The sequence below is a fragment of the Calypte anna genome, chromosome 11 (genome assembly GCF_003957555.1).
Source record: "Calypte anna isolate BGI_N300 chromosome 11, bCalAnn1_v1.p, whole genome shotgun sequence".
NCBI classification, from domain to species: Eukaryota; Metazoa; Chordata; class Aves; order Apodiformes; family Trochilidae; genus Calypte; species Calypte anna.
The window spans coordinates 983,886-996,891 of record NC_044257.1 but is presented as its reverse complement, the minus strand read 5'-3'; the positions used below and the strand labels follow the sequence as shown (position 1 = coordinate 996,891).

The window sequence follows — 13,006 nt, the reverse complement described above, 5'->3', positions numbered from 1 at the left end:
CACAGCCATGCCACTTTGCTTCCCAAAAAACCACAAGATGGAATGGGAGTTGCTTTCTACTCAGCTACTGAACTACAGAGGCAACAACCTCCCAACTACACAATGGCTTCTAGAATTCATTTCCTGGAAAGCTTTGCAGAAACTCCCAGGATTTTTGGGATTAACCTGTGGGAGGGTACAGTAGGCCCCTAGCAGTAGGTACACACCTGTGGGGATCAGCACCTCCACCACCAGCCACCTGTGGAAGAAAAAAAGAGGCTTGGTATTGGTAGTGTGCAGCACCATGTACCAGCCAGGGTTAGTATTTGTTTTGAGGGCTGCAAACATGAGAGGCCCTGCAGCAGCACTTGCATGCTGTGGCACCTAAGCAGCCTCATGCTGCCACTGGAGGCTCAAAAAACCAGCCCCTGGTGGAGCTTCAGGATGGGGTTTATGTCTGAAAGGTTCTGAAGTTCCTTCTGATTGAAAACTCACACCAAAGCAGTTCTGACTTGAGAGAGCTGCAACTTGGGGGTGGGTGTTGCATGATTTTAAATTGCATTCAAAGTGTAGGAAGGTTCAGAAGAGCTGCAGGCTCCAGCCTGTCTGAAATCTATGAGGACTTCATGCTGAAACCTGGAAACTTTGGGAGGAGGGGCAAAAAAAGAGGCAGCAAGACTGGTTTGTCTTCTGGAGGTTAGCAATGGGCCTCCATCTCCTGACAAAGTCAAGAGCCATCCTCAGGAATGACAAGAGAAATGGTCTGAACACTGTAAGGCTACACCAGAAGGTTCCACACCTCTCCAAGGGAACAGATGTCACCAACTCCTTTTCCAAAGGTTTGTCTCTAACAAACTGCAATGCCTCTGATAAGAAAAGAGGCACCTTTTTTTGTTTTAATATATGAACTGGGGAAGTATTTTCCTTCTGAGCCTTTTATTTCTGGGGAACATGAAGGCACTTTGTGGTCAGAGCTCCTTCCAAGAGTCTCACTCAGAACACAAGCACAGGAGTTGGTGGCAGGGCTCAGGTGGCAAAGGAAAACTCCACAGCAATCTCTGAAAGTCCCACAGGGTTCCTGGCTCCCTGGAAGACACACAACTCTCTGACTGCTTAAAAACAAGATCCCACATCCCCACTGCAAGGTAAGGGCTCAACTGCAACAATCTGACATTGATATATCCCATGTATAAACCTCCAGGAAACCTTTGTGAGATGGATACAAAGCACTGACTCAGGAACAACCATGGAGACTGTAAGGACCCACAACAGTCCCACTGCAGGCTCTTTAGGTGTTTCTGAGGGACTCTGTTCTCACCCCACCCCGAAGAGGAAAAGAAGAGGAAAAGAAGAGGAAAAGAAGAGGAAAAGAAGAGGAAAAGAAGAGGAAAAGAAGAGGAAAAGAAGAGGAAAAGAAGAGGAAAAGAAGAGGAAAAGAAGAGGAAAAGAAGAGGAAAAGAAGAGGAAAAGAAGAGGAAAAGAAGAGGAAAAGAAGAGGAAAAGAAGAGGAAAGAAGAGGAAAGAAGAGGAAAAGAAGAGGAAAAGAAGAGGAAAAGAAGAGGAAAAGAAGAGGAAAAGAAGAGGAAAAGAAGAGGAAAAGAAGAGGAAAAGAAGAGGAAAAGAAGAGGAAAAGAAGAGGAAAAGAAGAGGAAAAGAAGAGGAAAAGAAGAGGAAAAGAAGAGGAAAAGAAGAGGAAAAGAAGAGGAAAAGAAGAGGAAAAGAAGAGGAAAAGAAGAGGAAAAGAAGAGGAAAAGAAGAGGAAAAGAAGAGGAAAAGAAGAGGAAAAGAAGAGGAAAAGAAGAGGAAAAGAAGAGGAAAAGAAGAAGAAAAGAAGAGGAAAGAAGAGGAAAAGAAGAGGAAAAGAAGAGGAAAAGAAGAGGAAAAGAAGAGGAAAAGAAGAGGAAAAGAAGAGGAAAAGAAGAGGAAAAGAAGAGGAAAAGAAGAGGAAAAGAAGAGGAAAAGAAGAGGAAAAGAAGAGGCAAAGAAGAGGCAAAGAAGAGGCAAAGAAGAGGCAAAGAAGAAGCAAAGAAGAAGCAAAGAAGAAGCAAAGAAGAAGCAAAGAAGAAGCAAAGAAGAAGCAAAGAAGAAGCAAAGAAGAAGCAAAGAAGAAGCAAAGAAGAAGCAAAGAAGAAGCAAAGAAAGAAGAAGCAAAGAAGAAGCAAAGAAGAAGCAAAGAAGAAGCAAAGAAGAAGCAAAGAAGAAGCAAAGAAGAAGCAAAGAAGAAGCAAAGAAGAAGCAAAGAAGAAGCAAAGAAGAAGCAAAGAAGAAGCAAAGAAGAAGCAAAGAAGAAGCAAAGAAGAAGCAAAGAAGAAGCAAAGAAGAAGCAAAGAAGAAGCAAAGAAGAAGCAAAGAAGAAGCAAAGAAGAAGCAAAGAAGAAGCAAAGAAGAAGCAAAGAAGAAGCAAAGAAGAAGCAAAGAAGAAGCTTTGCCTTTAGGAAGGCAAAGCCATTATTTCACATCAGAAAAAAGCCCCAAACCCAAGCCCACAATCCAGCACATTCTACCAGTTTCAAACCCTGACTTTCCTGGACCCAGCAGTCCCTGAACACTGCTGGGTTTTTCAATAGGGAGTGTGTCCTAGCCCAAAGAGACTCTTTTCTTAGCAGATATGCACAGAGGGAAGTCATAAAACACAGATACTGTTGCTGATTTCTTTGGTTTTGATCCATAATTTGCATCCCAGTCTCCCACAGAGAGCTGCTTACTGTCACTGTCAACACACATCAAGAACTGTGAATATGCTCCAACAAAAAGCACAACCATTGCCTGCTGATGGCAGAGGAGGGACTCAGGGCAAGTTCATTCAGCAGCTGATGCAGCAGGCTGGGGGATGGATGCAGCTGAGGGCAGTTCCTTCTTGTCAGAAAGTGATGCATGACAATTCTAAGTGACCAGAGGGTGGTTTTATAAACACAAACAGGTGAGTGCTGACTGGAAACATTAAATGGGGATGGCACCCAACCATCACACAGCACTTTTCCCACCTCCTTGGACAAAAATACCCCAACAAGATACAAAGAGAAGACTTCATTATCTCCTTGTACTTTAAAGAAAACGATGCATACCTTCAACATGCCTCCTCACAGTCCAGACAGCATTGGGGTTACCAGGCAGCTCTGAGACAGCCATTTCAGATACCTAAACACAAAAAGGAACAAGGGTCTTTTGCAAACAGCTGTTCAGACTGTCACCAGAACCCCAGCAGTTTCTGAGCTTCCTCAAAACCAGGCAGAAAGCTGGTGATGTTCTCTCCCCATGCCAGACATTAAATACAGCCAGCAATGACCTGTCACCATCAGAGCTCTGGCTGAGCAGCTCTGAAATGAGGTGACCCCCCCACACCCCCAGCAAGGAGATGAGCAGCAGCTGGCAGAGCCCCCAGGGATGCTCCAGTGTGATGCATCCAGGCAGGAGAAGAGACAAATTCCAAGTGGTAGGAACCACCTGAACAAAAAGCCTGAGACTGGATGAGTGAATAGCACAAGCCTTCTACTTCCAAGAAGCCTCAGGAAAAGCTCCTCTCTCCAAACTCTGGCAAGAAGGAGAATCCCTTCATTTCAGCACCTTTCTTTCAAGATCTCCTCACACTGTCCTGCCCCTCAAGCTGGTTTTCTGAAGTGCTGGGATTCTTACCTCAAGTCCATGCCTTAGAACCCTCAGAGATGAGCGGGGACCCCGACCACAAGCCACGTACAGCTGGGGGGTGTCTTCATTGGCTAAATCTGCAATCTGTGTGGGGAAAGAGTGTCAAACAGCCACAGAACAAGGAAACCCAGCTCAGCCAGACACCCCGTGCTACTGCTTTAGGAATGGTTTTGTCCCAAACACTGAAACCAATGAAGGTGCTATAGGGTGGTGCCACCTGCTGCCCTGAAATGACATCAGTTTAACCAAAATCTCTGGAGAGCAGAGAGCTGCTCTGATGGTCACCAGAGGAGCAGCACAGGCTGGCACCAAGTCCAACTTCTGTATTATCATGCACAGTGATAAACTGCAGAACTACTGAGGTTGGAAAAGCCCTCTGAGATCAAGTCCAGATCAAGTCCACCACCACATTGGTCAGCCCCTGGCACCAAGAGCCACAACCTCTCCTGCAGCACCCCCAGGGATGGTGACTCCACCACTGCCCTGGGCACTCCATCCCAGTTCCTGATCACCCTCTCCATCAGGAAGTGTTTCCTGAGATCCAACCTAACCCTCCCCTGGGGCAGCTCCAGGCCACGTCCTCTCCCCTCCTGTCACTCGTTTCCTGGGAGAAGACCCTGACCCCCCCCTGCCTGCAGATCCCTTCAGGTCCCCCCTGAGTCTCCTCCAGACACAACTCCCCCACCCAGCTCCCTCAGCCTCTCCTCCCAGGATTTTCCCCCCCTGTCCCTCTGGACCCTTCCTGAGCTGAGGGGCCCAGACCTGGACACAGGACTTGAGCTGAGTACAGGAGGGGAATGACATCCCTGCTCCTGCTGCCCACACTGCTCCTGATACCAGCCAGGATGACACTGGCCTTCAGGGCCACCTGGGCACACTGCTGCCTGACATTAAAATGGTGCCACAGCTCAGCAAAAATCCTCTGTCAATGAAATAAATCCTGGTGGTGAATGGGAGCTTGCTGATGGCAACGTACCTGACAACACAGAATAGGAGACAAACTGTCCAACTCATCCACCAGCACCAGGTTCTTCAGAGGTCGTGGCTGGAAGAAGAATGTGTCTCCTTCCTCAAGAGGCATGGCAGAAGAGAACTCTGGCTCCTCATCATCATCACCCAGGTGAGCTATCTGGTACAGGTAGCTTGGGGCAGAAAGCAATATCAACAGCATGCTTAGTGCAAAGCTCCTGTCATCTTCTCCAAGAAGGGCTTAGCCAAATGTTTAGAGAGATGGGGAGAAAAAAAGTCCTTCCCTCTGTGACACAGTTATTAAGATTGAGGTTTTAAAGACCATCTTCTTGATGACAAGATGTTTAAAGGGAATCAGAGGTCATGAAATGCAAATAAAAACCCCATCAAAACCTCCCCCCCTCCAAAGCTTCTCATTTGCAGCTGTCACTGCTAAGGCATCCCAGAGTTTCAGTGTTTCCTCTGCTGACCTTTTCAGATATTCCTGTGTTAGAGCCAAAGCAGCAACTGACAGCAGGGGTTTCATCTGATTTACTGGAACACTCTCACCTCCTTATTTTTAACTGCATTCCCTATCCCATTTCATGAGCCTAAATACCACAACAACCAAGATAAAACCAGAAAGCCAGATTGATTTCCTTCCTACTCCAAATAAAGGCAAAATAAATATGGCTTTTTCCTCAAGAGCTTGGCTTACACAACCCAGTTCAGATTCACTCCACCAAGGTGGCTGGAGCTCCCCCAGGTGGCCAACTGCAAACCGAGTCAGAAAAAGGATTGTCAATCTGGGCCAAGGTGTGCTTAGACATCTGAGTCTTTAGCATGTTCTAGAACACCAACTATGGGTTGAGAAAGCCCTCAAGCACAGAGGTATTGAGGAAAGAACCACAGTAACCAAGAACAAACACCGTCTGCTTCTGAGTGGGCCAGAACACTTCCAAGTGCAATGAAAAGCCATCAAGCTGATTTAAAGACAATTTCTTGGGATGGAACCTACACAAGTGCTCAATTCTTGCAAAACCTACTGCAGCAGCATGCCAGCCTTTGTCCTCTGCACTGCAGTATCTTATCTAGGTACAAAACCCAGAACTTCCCCAGTCATAGAACCACAGAATGGGCTGGGTTGGAAGGGAGCTCAGAGCTCATCAAGTCCAACCCCTGATCCACTCCCCCCGTGGTTCCCAGCCCATGGCACTCAGTGCCACATCCAGGCTCTTTGGAAAGATCTCCAGACACGGAGAATCCACTACTTCCCTGGGCAGCCCATTCCAATGCCTGAGCACCCTCTCCAGAAAGAAATTCTTTCTCATCTCCAACCTAAACCTCCCCTGGCACAACTTGAGACCCTGCCCTCTTGTCTTGCTGAGAGTTGCCTGGGAAAAGAGCCCAACCCCCCCCTGGCTCCAACCTCCTTTCAGGGAGTTGCAGAGAGTGAGGAGGTCTCCCCTGAGCCTCCTCTTCTCCAGCCTCAACACCCCCAGCTCCCTCAGCCCTTCCTCACAGCAATTCTGCTGGATCCCTTCACAGCCTCCTTGCTCTTCTCTGGACCTGCTCCAGCACCTCAAGCTCCTTCCTGAGGGGCTGAGGGGCCCAGAACTGGACACAGTAGTCACAGTCTGAACCATTGTTCTACTCAAGCCACGAAACAAAGCCTTAATTTACCCACTAAAATAAGAGGTGGTGTCTCTAAGGTGTTCCTAAGTCCAAGGGTCAGTTTGAGAGGGGAAAATGCTGAAATTGTTTACTCACTGGTTTCCAAACTCTGATGCCACAAAGAGAAACCCTGTCTTCAGCACACACATGGCAGCAGCAACAGGAACTGTGTCAAAGTACTTCAGTCGGATCTCTGTGACCTGCAGGAAGGATGTGACTGTGCTAACGAAGTACTCAAGCTTTAATTAAAAAGGGGTTCATTTTAAAAAAGCTGCTGAGCAATGACCTGCAAAGAAAGGAAGCAGGCTAGGAATAACCACGAGTAGCTTGAGGTTGTTAGAAATGCCCAAATCCAGCAGCCTATTTTGAACATTTTAGTCAGGTTGTTTTATTCTAAGACTTTCTGGCTTTGGTTACACTGAATCAGTCTGGAAATAAAACCAGGACTTTGTCTAAAGAAGTCACTTTTAGTGCTTCACTGAACACCAGCATTGCCCAACAGGTGAACTGTCCTGAGAAGTTTCTGCATTTGGAATGCTGACAATAGCTCTTGATCATCCAGGAGCACTTTAAAGTTAATTAAAGCTGCCACACAATCACCCCTTCTGCCAAATTCAGTGTGTCTAGCTGAAGGTGCAATAATTTAGTCAAAAAGCCCCAGTGGTTGAGTGCAGCAGAGCTCTTTTCATTGCCAGCCACTTCAGGCTCATTATTTCAGCTCACAGATGAACTGCACCCAGCTGGCTACCTCAGGCTGCAACAAGATAAACTGCAACATGGAAATACTCAATTAACAGGTAAAGCAGACAGCTCCTACTGTGAGCAAGAGAAACCAAGCTCCCCAGAAGTAATTTTCTGGAGTACCCCCTAGCAGGTTCACAGACCAAACAATCAAAATATGCTGGAGTGAGCACATTTTCCTCTCCAGAGGAATTCTCACAGGATTTTGCAAACCTTCTGCTGCACCTGTGTGAGCAAGCAGCATTTCCAACTGCTGAAGTGCTGCTGTAACTGTTTCACACCTCATGTAAAACACACACATGCCATCAGACAGCTAAAACCAAATACTGAATACTCATCACTTCAGAGAACTGAATTAATTGACTCTGGGCTCTTTGCAATGTTGGGTTTTTTTTGTCCTTACCATGTCCTCATCAGTCTCCAGAGTAATCTTGAAGATGTCTCCCTGCTCTGTTTGGGCCAGGAAGAAGAACATGGACTTGGTTTTGTGTGTAGCAGAGCAGACAAAAATCATACCTCTCTCAGGGTCATCCAAGTCATTCTGTCAAGAAAGCAAGCAGAGGAGGAGGAAAATCACCTGGCAAGTCCAGACAGGATTGCAGAGAATGAAGAAATCCCATTTCACAGGTGTCTTGAGAGCTGACACGTGTGAGGAGCCTTTCACCACACACCCCCTCCCTCATACACCTGGAGTTATCCCTGGCACATCTCCAGCACAGAAGGAAATACATTCCTAACTCTGTGCCTAAGCATCCCCCCTCCCATCTCTTTTCCCTCCCTCCCCAGAAAACTCTACAAATCCCAGCTAAACACAGAGGCTCCCACCCACACAGGGCTGGTTTTGAGCACATGAGCCTTGGCAAGTGTTCAAAGCACTGTCAGAGCACACAAGGGTTCCTCAGAGGAGGAGGAGGCAGTAATGGAGCAGCTGCCTAAATTCACCTGCACACAGGAATTCACCATCCCCAGGAATGCTGTCCCAAACCCACAGCCTGATCAGAGTCTTTGGAGTATCTCCAGCAGAAACCTCAGAGAAGAGACATGAACCAAGCTCATCATGTCAGGCTGTGCTCACCCTCCTCCTCCCTCACAGGAGGGTAACACAGGCAGCCAGGGAGGTAGATGATAGGCCAACACACTTTAATTCCTTTTTTCTTTCTTTCAAACCTCCCCAACACCTTGCAAGGCAAACCAGACATTCATTGAGCACTGACAAAGAGCATCTGTCCTGGTCTGGGCCAGGATAAAGGTGATTTTCTGTCTTGTCCTTCTGCTTTCAGCTCAGTCTCTTGTCAGCAGCTGCACTTGCTGAAATTCACAGCAAGTTTCTCAGGCAGTGGCTGCTCCTGGGACTGATAACTCCATGGTTATAGTTACAGCCAGAGCCTGGTGTGCAGAGCCAGGGACACTGCTCAGCTCTGAGGAACAGTTTGCCCTCCAGAAGGAATAAAGAGGTCCCACCTGCAGCCTCCTTTGGGGAGGAACAGACAAGAGAGATGCCAGAACTGACCAAACAGAGGATTCCATCCCATACACCTCAGACTCAGGAGAAATTGGAGGCATCAGGAGGGTCAAACCCCTTCCTGCTTCCCCTTCTTCCCCTCTCCCTCTTTGCTTCAGCATCCTGGGAGGATTCTGTCTGTTCCTCTGCCTCTGCTCCTGATCCATTCCAGCCTGGATCTGTGTGTTCCTGCCTCCAGCTCCCAACTGCTGCTGACCCCAGGATTCCAGCCTGGACTTTCCCAGGGCTGCCCTGCAGCCTCAGTGGGGATGGGAGAGTTATTGGGGGAGAGGGGGGAGGAACCTGGGATCAATTTCCCTGTATATTTGTATAGATTTAGTAATTTTTCCTATTTATCATTCCTGTTTCATTAAAGCTGTGCAGTTTAGTTCCCAACCCATCAGTCTCTCTCCCTTATTCTCTCTCCTTTCTTTATCAGAGAGGGGATTAATCTGGCATTTGGTTTAATTGCCAGGGCAGTGTTAAACCCTGAAAGCATCTTAAAAAAGAAAAAAAAGGGTAGGAACCCCCAAATTCTCACCCGTCTCCTGGGAATTGGACACCTGATATCAGGCTGGTCCCCAAAATTTTTGTAAGTAATGTAGTTTTCAGAACAGATCAGCACCCCACTGGGTCCATCAGAACCACCAGGAACTGCAACACAAAAAAGAAACATCATGATGAGCAAAGCCCTTTACCCAGATGTGACTCACTGCCTGTAGGACACTTATTTTGGTTTCCATTCAAATAAACATCATTTCCAGTGCTCTGCAGCACCCTGCAGAGATAAAGCTGCTCTTACTGGGAGGGAAGACAAAAGACCAAGTACCCAGGAGCAGGGCAGACAGAACTGGGGAGCAGGAGGGTAAAAAAGGGAAGGATAAGTTCCGATAAATTGCTTTATTTTATCCTCCATGTCATGTTGTCAGCTAAAGAGCCATGAGATGCCCAGGACACCACAGCAGCAGCTGTCAGTGAAACACTGCCCTGGGGGAAGTGACGTGTTTGCTTGCTGTCAGAAAGCTCCCCCAGAAGGTATTCCAACTGCTCTGGAATTATTTTAAGACTAAGTTTTTTATAATGCTTCTCTCCAGATTCCCCAGGTACCAGAAGATGTCAGCAGAACAGCAACAGCAGTCAGATCCAGCCCAATTTTTGGTGCCTCTGGAAGATGCAGCAACAGGGACAGTACCCAGAAATGCTTTCCCAGTTTGGATTCCCTTGAATCCAAAAGATTTAGAGAGGAATCTGCAGCATTTCCCAGGGGGAAGGTTTTAGGTTGGCTTTGCACCCCTTGTATGCACATCAGCAGATGGAACCCCATGCAAGGGAGAACAAGAGCACCTGTAAATTACCTAAATACCTAGGAATCACCTGAAAATACAGGGTTTTACTCATGCCCATGAGTATCTCAGCTCTGAACATCTGGAACACATCTAAAAGAAAAGAAACGAGGAGCACTTCCAAACCACAGCTCTGCAAGTTCTTGCTTATGCCCACGTGTGAATCACCACTCATTACCTGACTCCAAAGTCAATTAATTTATGCTAATGGCCCAGAAAACCACTGAAACAACTCCTAAGGTGCAGTGCCTACTGATTCCTTTTCCCTGGGGAAAGGGAACCAAGTAAATCCACAGACACTGTCTGGGTGGCCAGTACCTGTTATGAGGAAGTTGCCATGCTCTTCCAAGGGCTCACTGTACTTCCTGACCACGTGGTTCAAACCCAGATCCAGTTCATAAAAGGTCAGTGTCTGCTGTGTGTTGGCTGCTGCTTCTCCTGTTGGATCATTGTCTGCTTCCTGAAACACAACACACACAGATGTCTTTCAAGAGAGGGACTAAAACAGGAGCAGGACAAACAGGGGAGCAGTTCTGAGTAACAGCAAAATAAGTCCAGCACAAGAATTGCTGCAAGACTTGAGACAAAAAAAAAGGTTCAGAGGAGGAAAAGAAGGATTGCTGCAAGACTTAAGGGGAAAAAAAGGTTAAGAGGAGGAAAAGAAGGATTGCTGCAAGACTTAAGGGGAAAAAAGGTTCAGAAGAGGAAAACAAGGACTGCTAAAAGACTTGAGGAAAAAATAAAGGTTCAGAGGAGGAAAAGATGGATTGCTAAAAGACTTAAGGAAAAAGAAAAGGTTTACAGGAAGAAAACAAGGATTGCTGCAAGACTTAATGAAAAAGAAAAGGTTCAGAGAAGGAAAACAGGCATGTTTGCAGTGGAAGAGCAAGAATTTCAAAAGAAACACCAAAACAAGAAAAACTTGAATGAGGAAGCTCACAACAACTGAAAATTGTCTGAGACAGCAAAAGCAGCCAACGCTGCCCACCTGCACTGACAGATCAAGAAGAGAAGAGAAACCACAAAGCTCCAAAGCCAGCAGAGGGAAACTGAGATGTTCTCACCTCATAATCCATTTCCAGACAGGCAAACATGGGGTTCTCAAAGCCCACATCCACTCCCACCACGTGGTAGACCAAGGTATTGGCCTTGTGGGCTTCCAGGGGGGAGGAGATGGTGAGGCGGGCAGCAGCATCCCTGTTGAGGATGTACACCAGCTTCTGCTTCTCGATGGCACCTGGGGACAGGGACAAACCCTGAGCAAACACACCCAACCCCGGGCTGGGGAGCCCTGGAGCTATGCTAATCCTGCCCAGTATCACAGAATCATGGAATGGGCTGGGTTGGAAGGGAGCTCAGAGCTCATCAAGTCCAACCCTTGATCCACTCCCCCCGTGGTTCCCAGCCCATGGCACTCAGTGCCACATCCAGGCTCTTTGGAAAGATCTCCAGACACGGAGAATCCACTACTTCCCTGGGCAGCCCATTCCAATGCCTGATCACCCTCTCCAGAAAGAAATTCTTTCTCATCTCCAACCTAAACCTCCCCTGGCACAACTTGAGACCCTTTGTGCCCTCTTGTCTTGCTGAGAGTTGCCTGGGAAAAGAGCCCAACCCCCCCTGGCTCCAACCTCCTTTCAGGGAGTTGCAGAGAGTGATGAGGTCTCCCCTGAGCCTCCTCTTCTCCAGCCTCAACACCCCCAGCTCCCTCAGCCCTTCCTCACAGCAATTCTGCTGGATCCCTTCACAGCCTCCTTGCTCTTCTCTGGACCTGCTCCAGCACCTCAAGCTCCTTCCTGAGCTGAGGGGCCCAGAACTGGACACAGGACTCAAGCTGTGGCCTCACCAGGGCTGAGCACAGGGGCAACTTGCTCCATGCTATCCCTAAGACAGGAAGGAAATAAAAAAGCAGAAACCAAAGTGCCTTACTGATCATGACAGCACGGCCCTTGGGGTCCACAGCCAGGTACTGGCCCGGGACGATCCTGCGGCACCCGCTCTTCCCAAAGGTTTCCTGATGGATCTTCTCAAAGACGTTCTTGGAGGGCTGGTACTCCAGGATAACAATGCGACCCGAGTCACTGCCCACCACGATGTAATCCTTGGTGCCTCCTGTCAGCCTGAAGGCCATCAGGGAACGGATGACCCCAAACACCTCCACGGTCAGCAGGGTGTGAACCTTCCCCGTGTTGGGATCAGGGCGGAGCAACTCCAGGATCTTGCCCCGGGAAACAACGATTTCTTGTTGCTTGGTCCCTAAAGAACCCAAACGATACAGAAGCATTAGCGACAGCACGATGAGGGGCTTCAGCAAGCACGGAAAGAGCAAACCCTGCTTTTATTCTGCTGCCCGACAGAGCTCATCCCGCAGGGGGAGAGGATTACCCGAGAAGTTGCCGTGGATCGCATAGCTGATGCCGGTGGCACGCTGCAGCGTCAGGTTGTAGAGAAACATGGTGACAACAGCTCGGCTCCACCTCAGCGCAGCTCCAGCGGCTCTGCAACAAGCAGAAGGAAAACCTGAGCTCTGGAAGAACGAAACCTCCCGCAAGGCACGGCGAGAAAACCGCTGCCCCCCGAGCCTGAGCGGATTCCGTTCCCCGGGGCTAAGGCGGGAGGCAGCCCCGCTGCTCAGAGCCCCCCCAGCCCGTCCCGCCGGGAGCTGCAGGAATCACCCCTCAGCCGCCCCAGCCTCGCCCTCCCAGACCCGCAGCCCAGCAGGGCCCCGCACGCAGCCGGGCTCCCCCAGGTGCAGGGCCGCAGGCCTCGGCTCCCGGACCGGGCCGGCCGCCCCTCAGACGCTCGGCCCTCCTCGTCCCCCACCAAAACATCGGCCCATCCCGCCTCTCCCCAGCCAGAGAGCCGCCGCCGGGGGGTCGCGGTGCGGCGGGGCCGTCCTACCGTGCGGATGGCGGCGGATGGCACTGGGGCCTACGCGGGCGTCCCCTCAGCCCTCGCCGCCATCAGCCCCGCGCTCCCGCGCCACCTCGCGGGGGCTTTTCTGACAGGCCGGGCGCGAGCGCAGCGGCTGCACAGAGCAGGGGCTGCCCGCGGCAGTGCCTGAATGGCCACGAGGCGAGAGCAGCCGCTCCCCGCACTGAAATCCGCCATAAAACAACATCCCCGCAGCCTCTCACAGGAGAGAACCGGGGCAGCGCGAGTCTCCCGCTCTACT

At 49.3% G+C, this 13,006-nt stretch overlaps 1 protein-coding gene and 1 non-coding gene across 2 annotated transcripts in view; both read right to left on the bottom strand.

The window, feature by feature from the left end:
• The window catches only part of SF3B3 (splicing factor 3b subunit 3), a 34,617-nt gene extending 21,769 nt beyond the window's left edge, over positions 1-12,848 (bottom strand). Inside the window, exons 1-11 of the mRNA XM_030457947.1 lie at positions 12,733-12,848; positions 12,217-12,327; positions 11,761-12,087; positions 10,896-11,068; positions 10,150-10,291; positions 9,030-9,142; positions 7,391-7,528; positions 6,343-6,446; positions 4,601-4,766; positions 3,613-3,708; positions 3,045-3,117 (exon numbers count right to left, since the gene is read on the bottom strand). Of these exons, the coding sequence (XP_030313807.1) occupies positions 3,045-3,117; positions 3,613-3,708; positions 4,601-4,766; positions 6,343-6,446; positions 7,391-7,528; positions 9,030-9,142; positions 10,150-10,291; positions 10,896-11,068; positions 11,761-12,087; positions 12,217-12,286 (1,402 nt within the window). The 5' untranslated portion in view covers positions 12,287-12,327; positions 12,733-12,848. The remainder of the gene's footprint in view (positions 1-3,044; positions 3,118-3,612; positions 3,709-4,600; positions 4,767-6,342; positions 6,447-7,390; positions 7,529-9,029; positions 9,143-10,149; positions 10,292-10,895; positions 11,069-11,760; positions 12,088-12,216; positions 12,328-12,732) is intronic.
• Positions 7,976-8,055, bottom strand: LOC115598971. Its single transcript, XR_003988053.1, has one exon. It is a non-coding gene; the product is annotated as a small nucleolar RNA SNORD111 (small nucleolar RNA).
• Positions 12,849-13,006: the final 158 nt, after the last annotated feature.